Here is a 17,719-nt window from a genome sequence, read left to right as displayed (position 1 = left end):
GTAAAATTAGAATAAAGATGAAATTGAAATGAAGATAAGGGTAATAAAAATACAGATAGAGTGAATATTAAAAATTAATAATGAAATAAATAAAAATAAATGTAAATAAAAATAAAAATTGAAATAAAAATAAAAATAAAATAAATTGAAAAATAAAATAAAATATAATATATAAATAAAAATAAATAAAAATTAAATTAAAAATAATAATAAAAATAAATAAAAATAAAAATAAAATAAAAAATAAAAATAAAGATAGAATATAAAAAATAAAAAATAAATGGAAAGAGCAAATGAATGGTGTATAAAAGATGATGAAAAATAAATAATAAATAAAAATAAAAATGAAAATAGAAAATAAAAATAAAATAAATGAAAATAATGATAACCAAGAAGGGATCATTGGTGGACAGGGTACAATACAGGAGACCAGGGGATAGCATATAGTGTTATCTAGAACATCAAATGAGATATTACTAGAGAAAACCAAATAGTTCTAGATTGGAATTAAGGCCTTTAGGTTCAAGACTTTCAAATTCAAAGATTTTTTGGGCTTCAGCTCTAGACATACGAGTTAAATAACTCCCTCCCCTCCAATCCTTAGAAATGACTTGAATCCCAACAAATATGAGTCCAGTAGGGTCTCTATTGTGAACTTGGGCAAAATGACACGATAGAGGATGTTTCATGCAGCCTTTTCTAATGTTGTATACATGTTCAGAGATCCTAACTCTAAGGGGTCTTTTTGTTCTGCCAATGTATTGTCTGTTACAATTACATTGTAACATATATAGGACACCCTTAGTAGTACAAGTGATCAAACTCGGTATTTGCCATTTGAAACCATTGGTGGTAGATATCACCTCCAATGTTTTCTTTGGGCCTCCTAATTGAAGGCAAATTGGACATGTACCACAACGAAAGAACCCTTTGGTGGTCAGCCACGTAGATGATTTTTGGGAAATTGGTTTTTTAACTGATGGAGCTATAGTGATACCTAAATTGGGAGCCTTGGTGTAGACTATCTGTGGTCGGAGTGGCATCAAATTCCCTATCAGTTTGTCCTGTTGGGCCAGGTGCCAATGTTTGAATATGATGTATTCTATTCTTTTATAATCCCTATTGAACGGTAGAATAATCCTAATAGATTGGTCATTCATTTCTGAATTGTCATCGACAGTAAAAAAGGATGCCCTATCTAACTTATTTACTTCATCTAATGCCCTATGTAACACATGTTGGGGATATTCTTTCTCTAAAAATTGTGAAGTCAAAAGTTTGGCTTCCTCCTGAAAATCAATATCTGATGTGCAGTTGCATTTCAAACGTCTATACTGTCATTTTAATTTGGAGGGGTACCCAGTGTGAGTTGGCCGACTTCATCCTCGGCATCAACAACAATGACCGCAACTTGAAATTTACTTCTAGCTACAGAAAAACCAAGATAGAATTTTTGGATATAGAAATTTTCCCAGTGAACACAAAACTTCATTGTAAAACATATTCAAAGCCCACGGCAAAAAACAGTTACATCAAATTCAATAGTTGCCATCTACCTAGATGGCTAATCAATGTTCCAAAAGGACAGTATAGATGTTTGAAACGCAACTGCACATCAGATATTGATTTTCAGGAGGAAGCCAAACTTTTGACTTCACAATTTTTAGAGAAAGAATATCCCCAACATGTGTTAAATAGGGCATTAGATGAAGTAAATAAATTAGATAGGGCATCCTTTTTTACTGTCGATGACAATTCAGAAATGAATGACCAATCTATTAGGATTATTCTACCGTTCAATAGGGATTATAAAAGAATAGAATACATCATATTCAAACATTGGCACCTGGCCCAACAGGACAAACTGATAGGGAATTTGATGCCACTCCGACCACAGATAGTTTACACCAAGGCTCCCAATTTAGGTATCACTATAGCTCCATCAGTTAAAAAAACTATTTCCCAAAAATCATCTTCGTGGCTGACCACCAAAGGGTTCTTTCGTTGTGGTAAATGTCCAATTTGCCTTCAATTAGGAGGCCCAAAGAAAACATTGGAGGTGATATCTACCATCAATGGTTTCAAATGGCAAATACCGAGTTTGATCACTTGTACTACTAAGGGTGTCCTATATATGTTACAATGTAATTGTAACAGACAATACATTGGCAGAACAAAAAGACCCCTTAGAGTTAGGATCTCTGAACATGTATACAACATTAGAAAAGGCTGCATGAAACATCCTCTATCGTGTCATTTTGCCCAAGTTCACAATAGAGACCCTACTGGACTCATATTTGTTGGGATTCAAGTCATTTCTAAGGATTGGAGGGGAGGGAGTTATTTAACTCATATGTCTAGAGCTGAAGCCCAAAAAATCTTTGAATTTGAAAGTCTTGAACCTAAAGGCCTTAATTCCAATCTAGAACTATTTGGTTTTCTCTAGTAATATCTCATTTGATGTTCTAGATAACACTATATGCTATCCCCTGGTCTCCTGTATTGTACCCTGTCCACCAATGATCCCTTCTTGGTTATCATCATTATTTTCATTTATTTTATTTATTTTAATTTTTATTTATTATTTATTTTTCATCATCTTTTATACACCATTCATTTGCTCTTTCCATTTATTTTTTATTTTTTATATTCTATCTTTATTTTTATTTTTTATTTTATTTTCATTTTTATTTATTTTTATTATTATTTTTAATTTTATTTATTTTTATTTATATATTATATTTTATTTTATTTTTCAATTTATTTTATTTTTATTTTTATTCCTATTTTTATTTACATTTATTTTTATTTATTTAATTATTAATTTTTAATATTCACTCTATCTGTATTTTTATTACCCTTATCTTCATTTCAATTTCATCTTTATTCTAATTTTACTTTATCTGATATTCTATATACATCATGTAATGTCCTATATAAATACTAATGATCACTTTCTTGATACATTATAAAAACCTGTGTTGGCATATTCTCTCACTTAGATATATCACCCATGTCCGATTTTTTCTTTTACCCGATAGTCAGAGTTCATGCCACTATTCCTTACCTGGTCTTAGATATAATTCTAATTGTTTGGAGGCCTATAAAAACGAACAGAGACCGCATATGGTCATACACCACTGAGGAAGGGGCACTACTAATCTGCTTTGAACCCCGAAACGCGTTTGGTGACTGTGATTGAGCCTTTTTATATTGGTCTAGTTCACACTACAGCTGCGGTTACACAAGCATTGATCGGATAGTTCCTCTCTGGAGAGATCTCATTTACTATTCATCCATTACATGGTCCTGTATTCTAATCCATCTGCTGAACCGGTGCAGAACCCTCCATCATTGGATTAATATTTCTATCTGCATGCATCATTGATATCCAACGTCATCTAGTATCAACTAACCTCCCGCACAAGGTCAGCTGACCTGCCATCAGCTGACCTGCTACGTCAGACGCCAAGAGTCAACCCGCCGGTGAGAGCGGCTGGATGTTTTGCGACCAACACTCCGCCCAGGCTAGAGTACACCTGACGCCAAGGGACAGCTCGTCGGTGAGTACGGCTGTATATCCTGTGACCATCACGCCGCCCCGGCTAGAGCGCATTTGTCCATCGTCCATCTGTCCACCAGCGGTGCGGTGAGTGGCACAATCGTGCCAGCGACTATATTTCTATTTGCAGGCCATTTGGCTGTGGAGTGGAGAAACCGGCAACAGCGATCCAATTCTAATACCCACTAATTAATTCATATGTTATAATCATATACAGCATACGATCTTTTCACAGGACATTGTTTCAGGCCAATTGTAGGATCCACCCTACAGGACACAACTCCATCATCTATAGGACTGTCATTTTTTATTTACAGGACTTTTTGCATTTTTTATTATTTTTTCTATTAAGCCATTTCCTTTCCAGGAGGAACGTTTTATATTTATTTTTTGTGCACATTGAATTTATTACCATTCTGATCAGAGTAACACTGTATGTCACATCATCACCCAGTGTATCATTATACGGCTGTTAGCCATACTAGATACATTTGTTATTAGGAGTATCATTCGCTCTGTAGTGTAATAACTTGTTGCATTTTTTATATTTATCACTTTTTAACCAATTGTGCGCCACCGTAGGGCCCTGCGGGAACGCACTATTAAATATCTATTAAATATTATTTATATACCAATTATGTTTTTTCTCTATTATTGATACCAGACATCCCCCATTAATGTTTCTTGATATTGAGCTGAGGACTAATATCCTATTTTTATAATTTACAAATCTGTTAAACTTTCTGGAGCCAGTTGATATATAAAAAAAAGTTTATTCCTGGATAACCTCTTTAATCTTTATTATGGCTGTTTGTGTGTCATTCAAAAAACTGTGTACTGAAACTAGAAAGTACAAATGCAATGAATAATATGTAAGAATTATACAATATAAGGTATGGTTGTACAGAGAGAGTAAAGTGAAAGAAACATCTGTCAGTAAGTGCAAAGGCAAAATATTAGGATAAAAAAGTGGAATCAACATAAGAGGGAAGGACAAACAAATATAATCAGCAATAATAGAAGCTATCAAAAGCTAACAAAATGAAACAGAACCCCCAACATGTGTCGGCTGTCGGTACGGTCAAACAAAAAATTATAAAAATTATGACTGGGTGAATTGCAGAAAAATATAATTGATACAATTCAATATATAATAAAATAATACATGACAAAGCAAACATTCAGGCAGAAAATCAATAGGACAGCGATGGGTCCAATTACAGGATATCAGTTCAGCATTTGTTTGGGGGGGTGGGTCCAACATACCTAATAGACATACACTGTGGAATCAGGGGGACAGGATTAACCATGACATCATTAAGAAAGCAGATAACTGCTATATAGTAGAAACGAGCAGCAGTAAGTACCACCTGTATCTCTTATCTCATAAGATAAGAACACCACCTCTACGTGCGAGGCACTGTTTTGAGTGTTATCATCTTTGATGGGCAGAAGAGAAAAGCATGCAGCACTGTTCTTTCCGTAAAAACGTGCAACAGAATCAGACGTCCATTATTCCTATTTTTCTGCTCTTGTGACAGACAGGAACATTTATTTGACAATGCAAATGTGCACTTAGCCCGGCACTGCCGCTTCTCTTGTCTGTATAAAGAGCAGGAAGCAGCACACAGAACACCGAGTGTGATCTGAGAATGCATGTCCATCTTACATGGTGGGCATAAACTGAGGCAACTAATTCAAATAGAGAGTTCTTCATTAACTTGTTGCCTATGTTTTATTTATTTATTTATTTTTTTTAGGTTTCCTTCAGAGCAAGGCTTCGCTCCACATAAGCTCTGCTAGATCCAGCAGGTTTCACATCATATGACTCATTCTTGTTACTCCTAGATTTAGACTGGCCTATAATATATGAACGACAGCGTCCGGAAGTTTATTACTCCGAACGCTGTGTGTGGGCTTCCGTGTTTGAGGCCGCCCCCTCGTGACGTCACGCCCGCCCCCTCGGGACGTCATGCCCGCCCCCTCAACAAAAGTCAATGGGCGGCCTTGAACACGGAAGCCCACACACAGCGTTAAGAGTAATAAACTTCCGGATCCTGCGAGTGGAGCTCCGGAAGGCAGAGCAGCGGAGAACCCCTTAAATTTATTTTCCTTGCTCCATATTGATATTTAACATTTCTTCGCACATCATCTCACCTTATCCCTCCTTCCTCTATTGCCCCATGACTGTGCAGAATACAGTACACTTGGGCCGATCCAGGACCCAGCTGCGGATCATCGATTTCCAGATCCCCGGCGCTAGTACTCCTGCATCTCGTCATATCCATTACATCATCCCTCACATCACATGTTTGGCTTCTAACACACATCTGTCCAAGTGGAGGCGCACCCTCACCTGGTCATAGGGACCATGTATATAATTCGGGGCCATCCCACACAAGCTAGCGTGATCAATCAGTATATTCTGCAAAACGGACCGTCTCTGCTCTTCCAGCTCCTCCGGAGCTGGTATCTGTGTCTCTCCCTTCCTACACTGAAGATGTACCCTTGTCTTCAGAAATAAACTGAACCCATCTTTTTGCATTTTTTATTTTCTTCCTGTGCATATCCCTAGATGTTGAGATCACAATTTTAAGGCAAAATATAAGGGATTAAACTACCAGGAGCAGAGAATTTTCAGTTCATGGTAGTTAAAGCTGAAAGCCAGCTAGAATGTTTAACTAATAAATAATATTTTGTGTCCTATCTGTGATCTGTAAAAAAGCTGGGGCAACATACCCTATATGTGCACATGCAGCCAATCACTAATCTAGTGGTCATGTGAAGTACCTGCAGGAAGAGGCCGTAAGGAAATCTACTGCATGTGGCCCAGGAGGGGTGGTTATAAGCTTTTCTATTTTTCACACTTGTCCTTGTCTATACATAATTAAAAAACAAAAAAACTTGAATTCCCCTTTAATATTTGAATGCTCATTAAAGCGTACCTGACATTGAAAAAAAAATCTTAACAAAAGTTATGATCAGTCGGGGTCTCCGTGTGCTTTACTCTTCCATCCTGCAGACCCTTTATAAGTCTATGGGGCAGAAGCTGAAAGAAGGTAGCTACAAACCAGGGAGTGAAGCACGGCACCACCTGTTTCTTCACATTCATTACCCTGATTAGTGAATCCCGATTGATCAAAACTTTTGACTTGCCTATGTGACATGTCAAAAGTTTTTATGAATAACAAGTACACTTTAAAGGGGTCAACTATTTTTTTTTAAATCAACTGGTGCCAGAAAGTTAAACATATTTGTAAATTACTTCTATTGATCAGCTGCTGTATACTACAGAGGAAGTTCTTTTCTTTGTGAATTTCCTTTCTGTCTGACCACAGTGCTCTCTGCTGACACCATAGCAAACCCATCCTGCTGTGGACAGTTCCTGAAAGAGGTGTCAGCAGAGAGCACTGTGGTCAGACAGAAAAGAAGTTCAAAGAGAAAATAAATTCCTATGGAGCATACAGCAGCTGATAAGTACTGGAAGGATTAAGAATTTTAAATAGAAGTAATTTACAAATCTGTTTACCTTTCTGGAGCCAGTTGATTTAAAAAAAATGTTTTTCATAGGAGTACCCCTTTAAGCACTGTCTCCATCTGACAGTCAAACTGGAACAAATCAGAAGGAAATAATCCCATGTATTCTTTGCAGATTTTTAATAAAACTGTTATTATGATATCCTGCAGACTGATAAAATGCGTGGGAAGGTTTATACTTATCGTTCTAGTTCTCATTTATTTATCATTTATTTCTAGGATAGGGCTTTAATGCTTGTGCAGCCTACTTATTGTTTACATTGGCTGCAGGCTGGTTTATACTTGCAAACACTGTACTTTTTGTGCATAGGCCATTAACTTTTCAAGGCTGGATAACCCCTTTAAGGCAGGATATTTTCATTTATGGTATATTGCAGTTACATAGCGAAAATTAATCCAACTGTTAAAATTGTAAAAACCATAACCAATGTTCTATCACATACCTCGGGCTGGTCTGAGATGTTCAGGATAAGTGCCCATAAATCTGCCCGAAGAGCTGTTGGACATCCCTGCCGCACATACTGCTGAGCAGCCGCACTGTCATGTTCTGCAAGAACTAAGGACAGTCCAAATATACAATATGAAAACAAAGTCTAATCACATGCATTTTTTTTTAACCTGTGAATAAACACATTGGGGGAAAATGTATCAAAACCTGTCCAGAAAAAAGTTGCAAAGCTGCCCATAGCAACCAATCAGATTGCTTACTTAATTTTTTTAAACGACCTGTGAAAAATTAAATAAGTGATCTGATTGGTTGCTATGGGCAACTCAGCAACTTTTCCTCTAGACAGGTTTCGATAAATCACACCGATTAATCTTTGCATACACATTTGTACACTCTGCTTACTTTTACCTATTTCTTCACAAACTGACACTATTCTGACAATGTTTTCTCCTTAATTAGGCATTCTGGGTAAGTGACATTTGAAAATACATTTGATAAGAGTAATAATTGTTGACACTTACATTTATGAAAATAAATACCTATATTGGTGAGACAACATCTTGCATTACTGCCAATTCATTCACAGCTATGAGACTGGCTGAGATTTCAGAGAACCCCCTGACAGTTCAGAAACAGATGATATGAAGGTTTATTAGGGCAGCAATTAGATTAGCTGAAAACTTGTCAGTCAGCATAATAAAAAACAGTCTTCACCCTGGGAAATGTGCATTAACTTTAAAAGGAGACAGAATGGGGCTGATAGCAGCTGATCACATTATTGTAGTGGAGGCCTCAGAATTCAGTAAATCTAAAAGAGGTGTTTTTTTTTTTTCCAACGTTAAAGAACTCTAGCCAAATGACATTACCTTTATATATCAGTTTGGAGAGGTATGCACCCCTCACTGGTGAGGATCGCAGTCCGGCACTGCAGGGAGGTTTCCTGTCATGAATTCACAGTGGCAGTGGAGGTAAAAACCAAGCAGGTTTATTGATTTAAAAGTAAAGTATACAGAGACAACACGTTTCGCAAGGAACCCCTTGCTTCATCAGGTCTGGAGTATTACTGTAAAAACAGGCTTTAAATATTTAAAAAACGCGGCAGTGTTACAAAACAGGAGTAACATCATAAATTATCTCCGTCACATCCGCATTACAGGGAAAGCAAAATAATGGTTAGAAGCATAGTGCATTTATATTGACACCTTGTATACAGATATGTGGAAGGGTGTGTATATACATATAAGAATAATATTCTGCATGATTGGTTTCTTAGTATATTTAGTAATTTTGCGGCGTTGGTGTCTTTCTATAATGATTTCCGATATATCGGGTGCTCTGGTAGTTTTGCTTGCTACACAGCGCCTGCTTGGTTTTTACCTCTGCTGCCGGCTGTGAATTCATGACAGGCAGCCTCCCTGCAGCGCCGGACTGCGATCCTCACCAGTGAGGGGTGCATACCTCTCCAAACTTTGATCTGCCAGACCGCCATCCTTGATGACCGGGACCAGGACGCTAGGCTGCTACAGGGATTCCTACTGAGTGTCCACACTCATACATGCGCATCGCAGTGTTGTGCATGCAGCACAACACTGAAAGGTGAGTGGAAAATCTCACCTTATAATTGACATCACGAATCACTGTATTAACAGTATTTGATTTTTATCTGGGAAACATCTACACTTAGAGAGCGCTCTTTTTTTCTGTTCCCTTTCTATATATGTACTCCTCATTACCTTTATATAGCTGCACTTGTTAAAGTTTTATAACTTTGCAATACGAATTGTAATGTTTACTGAGCACATACCCTGTTTTTCTCAGTTTTTCCCCCCAGGTAGGAAGTCCAGTAGATCTTATCACACATGATGACTTGCGTCTACTAGTAGACAACATTTCACACTCCCTTCTTCTCATCTTAAAGAGCCGTGCTTCAGTGTGCTGTGTGTGATTGTCCCTGACTGGCTGAGGCCCACACACCTCCCTCATAATTATACACTATATCTCTAACCATGTGACCTTCTCGCTATCTAACGGCCACCCAGCTCAGCAGCTCACACAGGAAACCAGAGCAGGTGCTGATGGTCTTTTGCCTTACACAGCTGGATTTTCAAAGGCTGTTTATGGGGGCTATGGGAGACGATTTTAAAACAAATCAGCTAGGATGCCTTGTGGAGTAATGATAAAGAGATATATATATATATATATATATCTCATTACTCCACTTTAACCCCTTAAGGAGATGCAGCCCATTTGGGCATTAAGGACTCAGACAATTTTATTTTTACGTTTTTGTTTTTCCCTCCTCGCCTTAAAATCATAGCTCTTTTATATTTTCAACCACAGACTAGTATGAGGGCTTGTTTTTTGCGTGACCAGTTGTCCTTTGTATTGACATTACTCATTTTACCATAAATGTATGGTGCAACCCAAAAAATACTATTTGTGTCGGGAAAACAGCAATTTTGCTAATTTTGGAAGGTTTCCTTTTTAACGCTGTACACTTTACAGTAATATAGATATGTTTTCTTTATTCTGTGGGTCAATACAATTAAAATGATACCCATGATTACATACTTTTCTATTATTGTACCGCTAACTAAATCGCTAACTCTTTAAGCAAATTGTAAGTTTAAAATCCCTCTATTTGGCTGACCTATAACTTTTTCATTTTTCCGTATAAGCGGCGGTGTGAGGGCTCATTTTTTTGTGCCGTGATCTGTACTTTTTTTATACCACATTTGCATATATAAAACTTTAAATACATAATTTTTTTTTTTGGGGGGGGGGGGGGAATAAAATGTTATATTCATGCCGTTCCCCGTACGGGATAATTGACATTATATTTTAATACTTCGGATATTTACGCACGCGGTGATAGCCAATATGCTTATAAAATTTGTTTGCCTGTTTTTTTTTTTACACTTTTTGGAGGTAAAATGGGGAAAAAGGGACAATTTCCATTTTTATTGGGGGAGGGGATTTTTCTAAATTTTTTTTTTACTTTTTTACTTCTATTTTTACACTTTAATAGTAATATTTACTGCAATCAGTTGATTGCTAATACTGTTCAGTGCTATGCATAGGACATAGCACTGATCAGTATTATCGGTCATCTTTTGCTCTGGTCTGCTCGATCTCAGACCAGAGCAGAAGACGCTGGGAGACGGACGGAGGCAGGTGAGGGGAACTCCATCTGCCGTTCTGGATGATCGGATCCCCGTGGGCGATCAGATCATTCATTTAGTGACCGCACTCCCGCAGATGCAGTAATCTGTATTGATCATGGCATCTGAGGGGTTAATGGTGGACTTCCGCGCGATCGTGGATGTCGGCCATTGCCGGCGGGTCCTTGGCTGCTATCAGTAGCCGGGACCTACTGCGCATGATCCGAGCATCGCTCTGATACTCACAGTCATCTACAGGAAGTAAATGTATGTCCTGGTGCGTTAAGTACCATCGCGTCGTTAAGGGGTTAAGGAACACTAGTAGGGTATGGCAAAAATAAAATGCTATACACACAATGATAGTAAAAAGGAAAGAGAAGACATTTAAACTCCTAAACATATTTATTTATTTATTCCTCTGCCATGACAATTGAGAGGAGTACACATTATTATCCTGCCTCGCTTACATGCTGACAGGACATGCTGGAAGTTGTAGTTAGAAGCAGCTGGAAAGACATTGCAAAATAATATTTATAATATTTACAATTACCTTTTTTGCCAAGTTGGAAGTGTTCATTCTCAAACAATTCTACAAATAAAAACATGAAAATTGATTGTAACTAAAGTAAAGAATATGACATTTAGCATACATTAAATAATGGAGGGGAATTTATAAATATCTGTTTCTTATACTTAAGAGATCATTAAGAGGGCAGAATGTAAAGACGAAAAGACTTCTAGATCAAATAAAGAATGGGGCAGTAAAAAGCAACACACTTTTCACAAAGAGAAATATAATGCGTCAGTCTGCCTAAATGGGTCAGCATTACTAAAATAGTCAGCATTACCAAAATGCTCTCTTTTTTTTATCTTTGATTCAACCATACGAATTCTGATTTTTTTAACATAAAACATGATTTAAAAAAATAAATACGGTAAATGATGACACATTTCCTTTAAAAACAGCTTCCAGCTTCCAAACGTTGCTACTAGTCATTTATGGTACAATAAAAGATGATTTTGGGAATGCTGATATCCTCAGCTTTTCTTTTTGCATCTCAAAAGGATTTCTATTAGATATTTCATAAACAAAAATGTACTAGAACACCACAAGTACACTGGGGAGGTGCCTAAAACTTAACTTTTAATAACATATGTAAAAAAAAGCACCACGTGTGCTCAAATTTAAACCCAAAATTATAATAAATATTAAAACTGACCGGGTTTGTCCGGTGTTTTGTTGGCAAGTTGGTAGTTACCCTTAACAACCTATATACGATGATAACTAGGTAAGAATCAGACAGGGTCCAATATATCACCTATAAGTAATGATTGAGATTGCTAGGATGCTGTTGCCCCTAGCAACCAGTCAACAGTACAAACTGATAATGATAATGTGCTCAAATTACATTTATCTGAACACTCATCAACAGTTGTTGTCCCTCACCGTGGCTCTCATCCATTAGCAGTGTGGCTATTCAATTGCCGGGATGTCGTTACACCCAGCAACCGGCCAACAAAACAATCAAAGGATCATAATATGCCCTTATAAGGGTCTATTTATTCACCCATCAATGGTTGTCCAACAGTGTGGCTCAAAGAGTGAACAATATAGCTCTCTCAATAATATAGCTGTCGACGCATTTCTGCCAAAATTATGTGGTGTCCTCAGGAGAGACCTACTAAATCGCCACCAATTTATCAAGTATATTAACCATTAAACAAAGTATATAGATAGTGAGGTTAATTTCCACAAATCACAATATATTGCAACTGAGCACCAATGAGACTTAATCTGATAATCCGGCAGGAATCGTGTTTTTCTTTTCTCCTGCAATAAAAAAAACAATATACCATACCTAATGTCAGTATGCAAACTTAGTCTTAAAATAAGATTCTGATGACTAAGAGCAACAGCTCGAAACGCGTCGGCGTTTCGCCTTTCTATTAAAGTGACATATCACTTGCCACCGAGTGGCGATTTTTCCATGTTTTTATGCGCACTATTAAAGGCTACGTTTTATTGATTTTTGCATACCCAGGAGCTGGACCCTTGCTACAATCTTCTTTTCTACATGTTACGGGGAGTGGAAGCTCCCTGCACCCGTGCTCCGGGACCATTGACAGATGCTTAATTCATATGGACTTTGGTGAGCTGATCTTCACTTTTTTGCTTTTTTCTCTACTAAGTTCGCATACTGACATTAGGTATGGTAACTACCAACTTGGCAACAAAACACCGGACAAACCCAGTCAGTTTTAATATTTATTATTATTTTGGGTTTGGATTTGAGCACAACGTGGTGTTTTTTACATACGTTATTAAAACTTAAGTTTTAGGCACCTCCCCACTGTACTTGCTGTGTTCTAGTACATTTTTCTTTATTTTCTATAGCTGGGAGCAATTGGACCCCTTGCAGTTCATTATGTATTACTCTGCAAGTTACTTTGTTATTACACATTTCAGAAACATAGACAAGAGCAACTATTGGATATGAGGTGACCTGCTGAGCACAGCTGCAGGCCACTGTAGTTCAAGTCAACAATCCATCAATTTGGCCTCCTATGTGTAGAAACCAATTTGTACACCTAACTTGAGTTGAGAAGCAAGATCAATGCATAATAGGCAAAACTTCAGCACTGTGCTATCAAGGTTGAGACTCCATATTGCTGATACAGAGCTCCTAATTACCCATATTACTCATTGGGTAGTGAATTATATGACTGTAGGCAAACAGAACTTTTTATCACTAAAGGGGTATTCCGGAGTTATTTTTTATCGTTAAAACTGCTCAGGGTGTCAGTATTTAAAAAAATAAATAAAATGTACTTACCTGCTACCAATCCCCTGCAACTGTGCTGGTCCCTGCTGTAAGAGTTTTCCTGATCAATGCATAGGAAGTTCCATCTCACTCAATGTGTTGAGATGGAGAAAAAGAAGGGCTGACAGTGGGGGACTGCACCAGAAGTGGAGGTAAGAACAGGTTTTTTTGATGCCCTGAGCAGTTGGGGCTGGGTTCACACTGCTTAAAATTGGGCGCATATTTAGTTTTATGCACCAATTTGCCACAAAAATTAGGCCACAAAATAAAATAACCAAGCCTTAAAAAAGGTAAAAATATTGTTCTAGACAACCCCTTTAATCCATGATGTGAGAATTAGGAAATATGTCCCTCTAACAAAAAAAACAGAGCCTCGAACCATAAAAAGATGAAGAATTAAGTAATTCAGGGCAATTTCTAAGTCTAAATCAAAAATAAAGTTCAAAATCAGCAATAATTTAGATATAGCCCTGCTCTATAGTGCTTTATACAACTTAGGAAAAAGTAATTACAGGAAACATAGCATCAGCAAATGTCACCAATCATTGAAAACTAGTGAACGCATTTCACAAAAGATAAATGCATTATGCTTGCCTACCTGGAGGGACTGGGGTAGAGTCATCCACGCCAAGCTGCCCAGTATTCAGACTCAGTTCTTTAAAAAATTCCCTCTGTAAACATAATAAACAGGTTTTGATGTAGCTAATTTAGTAATTATCTAAAATTAAATAATGTACTTTAAAGGGACTGTATTGGCTTTAATTTAGACCTAAATTATCAATTTACGGCAAGTAAAAAATATAAAATGTAAAGAATACATGTCATTTTTTTTTTAAAGTTGAATGTGATGTAATGTTTTAGAACAAGTTTATAGGGTAACACCACTTGACATTATAAGAGTTAAATGACCTCTTAAATCTGTACACCCAGACACACCAAGAGAGCTAAACTACCTCAGCTATAGCCATCTACACTAGGATCAAAAAGGAGTAATTTATTAAAGTGTACTGTACCTGTTATCCTTGACATGTCACTGCCCCATAGACTTATAATGGAGCAGCGAGACAAAGATCACTGAGTAACGCGAAGAGCTTGTTCTCCTGATTGGTGGGGGTCTCACCATGGAGACCCCGACTGATCAAAACTTTTGCCATAATAGAAAAGAGGAGAGCAGGCCAGCATCCCTTTTATTCAAATAAACATGTACATGAAAACAGCAGCAATGTTCCAACCCATATACAAAGGGTAAACTTTTTAAATAAACCCTAACATACACTGAAAGTGATGCTGGACTGCTCTCCTCTTGTCTATTACATAAACTGGAGGTGGGTGGAGACCTTGAAGAGCATGGATCAGAAAGTAAAATTGGGATCATTGATATATATATATATAAAATTTTCCAAACTGTACCATATAACTAGGAAAGAATGTGACAGGCTGTCATGAGCAACATCACAAGCTTTCCAATGTCCTACAATGTCTTCTTACACATGTGATATTTCAAGCACACTCATTATAAAGATAAATTTCCTTTCTGCACTGTACTTTCCATTATCCCCAGCAGAAATGCGTCTTTTTATACTTTGGGGATTTCCCTGTATAATGACAAGCCAATCTTGCAGAACTGTCCCTGCTGAAATGACAAATAGTGGAATAAACAATAGATCGGTTAAAGGATATATTTCCACACTGTACATCACTGCTTTATGTAAAAAATTTAGATTTTTTTAGGCAAATAGATAAAAATACATGCATGGTAGGAGTATCCCTACTTAATACTCACCAGTTCCGGCATATCCTTAATTTTTAGTGGGACCTGAATTAAACCAAGATGATTTGTAAAACTTGGCTGCTCCCCAATATCATAGTTAGGGTTACGAAGGTTTATTAGTACCTGCAGGTAAATAACAATGTAAGCATAACATTTTGCAAGTTAGAAGTATACAGTGGATAACTTGTTACCTACACGGTATATGCTGTAATAACATTACAATACAAAGGTGAAGCTGGGCCATCTTATTTTTTAAAGAGAGTGGCTGAGAGTTTAGGAAATTAACCTGGCACAAGAAGAAGGTTTAAAATAAAAATTAGAAAAATCAAGAATCGCCCACCTGTAAAATTCTCTGCAGTACCTGTACTGCTGTATACTAATGAGAAAGTTATTTTCCTTTTTAAATGTATTTTCTGTCTGACCACAGTGCTCTCTGCTGACACCTCTGTCTATGTCAGGAACTGTCCAGATCAGGAGCAAATCCCCAAAGCAAACCTCTCCTGCTCTGGACAGTTCCCGAGACAGACAGAGGTGTCAGCAGAGAGCACTGTGGTCAGACAGAAAATACATTTAAAAAGAAATGTATGTTCCTCCAGTTTTTCCCCGGAGCACCCCTTTAGGCTCATGGAGGCTCAGCACTTGGCAATAATAAAGAGAATGGATGGTGCATTGGAAATGCATGTGCTGTGCTCTCCATTCATTTGGGGGTGACATTTTTCTCCATTTCCGGTCCAGTGAGGGTCACAGCAGTCAGATTTGAAACTGGGAATATCCACTTAACCTCTTGAACAAACCCTTTAAGATAGGCATGCATATAAGACAGCTATTTTTCCAACCTTCACTTAGCTTGGCATAGCACATATGAATCAATGATTAGAGGGGTATTAGTCACTGCCAGGTATCTCATGCAGTAGCTTATCAGAGCAAAGGATCAGACATACTCCTGAATTCATTTGCTTCTGCTATCTGAAGACTGTAGAGTTAACAGAATACACATTATGGGGGAGATTTATTAAAACTTGTACAGAGGAAAAGACTGCCAGTTGCCCATAGCAACCAATCAGATTGCCTGAAAAGGCCTCCAAAAAATAAAAGAAGCAATCTTATTGGTTGCTATGGGCTACGGGTCAACTTTTCTTCAGCGCAGGTCTTGATAAATCTCCCTATATATCTGGTTATTCACACCTAAATTGGTGCATTAGCCAACTTTAATCCTATGCATATATATATATATATATATATATACACATATATATATATATATACACACACACACACACACACACACACACATATGCATATGGCCTGGACATCAAAATTTACATGTATTTGCCACAGAACTGCTCAACAAACACTGGTTTGACAATGTTATAAATAAAATGTAAAAAAAATAAACAGAGGGGTCCACCGCTGGGGACCCCCACAATCTTTCATGCAGCACCCCACTATCATCAGCCTATGGAGCGAACATTGAGGGCGGAGCTGTGACATCACGATACTCCGGCAACGTGATCGTGAGTCATCAGACCCAGAGGGATGTTTATTCCAGAGGTTGATGATCGCGAGGTGCTGCATGAAAAATTGTGGGGGTCCCCAGCGGCGGGACCCTCGTGATCAGGCATCTTATCCTTTATCATTTGGATAGGAGATAAGTTGTCTTAGTGCCGGAGTACCCTTTTAAAGAATGTGATCCCAACTTTGACAATATCTACAGACCTCAAGAAAATCCTTAGGTGCATAAACAGGTCTAAAGAGACTTAAGTCTGAAAGAAAAAATGAAATGCAAAAATGTAATAACTTTGTGAAACCAATAGGCACAAACATGCATAAATAGCACAAAAGTTAAAGGCTTTTTCAAGGACATTTTTATTCATGGTCTATCATGAGGATCAGTGAATTCCACCTACCAACACCCATACATAGTTACATAGTTTATAAGGTTAAATAAAGACCAGAGTCCATCAAGTTCAACCTATATCCCTAATGAGTCCCTACTAGAGTCAGTCTCGCGGGTTCGGCGGGGGAGGTCGCAACAGGACAGGCAAACCAAGCAATTGCTTGGAGCCCCGAGCTGGCTCGGGGCCCCGAGCAGAGCCGGTGTTTGCCCATCCTGTAGAGACGGGGCAATTCCCCCATCACTATTAACTCCCTGCGGCCCCGTGTTAAGTTTAAAAACGCAGGGCTGCCGGGACATAGCGCACGCCAGGACGTCACTGACGTCTTGTGCGTGCGCCCATAGAAACAAAGGCGCCGAGGACCAGAGGATAGAGAAGGAGGGAGAAGCGCGCTTGCCAGCTTGGTAAGTGACCAGCAGCACGTCATCATCGGTGCTCCGACCACCAGTCCCGAGACCTACTGCTATAGCCGGAGCAGTGGCCGGAGCACTTAAGTGGGCAGTACACAGGCATACAGCCTCCA

The 17,719-nt window shown here is 38.0% G+C and overlaps 1 protein-coding gene across 5 annotated transcripts in view; it reads right to left on the bottom strand.

The window, feature by feature from the left end:
- The window catches only part of TBC1D19 (TBC1 domain family member 19), a 154,082-nt gene that overhangs the window by 91,982 nt on the left and 44,381 nt on the right, over positions 1-17,719 (bottom strand). For all 5 annotated transcript variants that reach the window (XM_056556005.1, XM_056556023.1, XM_056556032.1 and 2 more), the window contains 5 exons: positions 17,018-17,064; positions 15,314-15,424; positions 14,129-14,201; positions 11,259-11,297; positions 7,543-7,655 (listed from right to left, as the gene is read on the bottom strand). In XM_056556005.1, the coding sequence (XP_056411980.1) occupies positions 7,543-7,655; positions 11,259-11,297; positions 14,129-14,201; positions 15,314-15,424; positions 17,018-17,064 (383 nt within the window). The remainder of the gene's footprint in view (positions 1-7,542; positions 7,656-11,258; positions 11,298-14,128; positions 14,202-15,313; positions 15,425-17,017; positions 17,065-17,719) is intronic.

The sequence above is a fragment of the Hyla sarda genome, chromosome 1 (assembly GCF_029499605.1).
Source record: "Hyla sarda isolate aHylSar1 chromosome 1, aHylSar1.hap1, whole genome shotgun sequence".
NCBI lineage: Eukaryota > Metazoa > Chordata > Amphibia > Anura > Hylidae > Hyla > Hyla sarda.
Note: the sequence above shows the minus strand (reverse complement) of the source record. Positions and strands in the feature narration are given on the sequence as shown.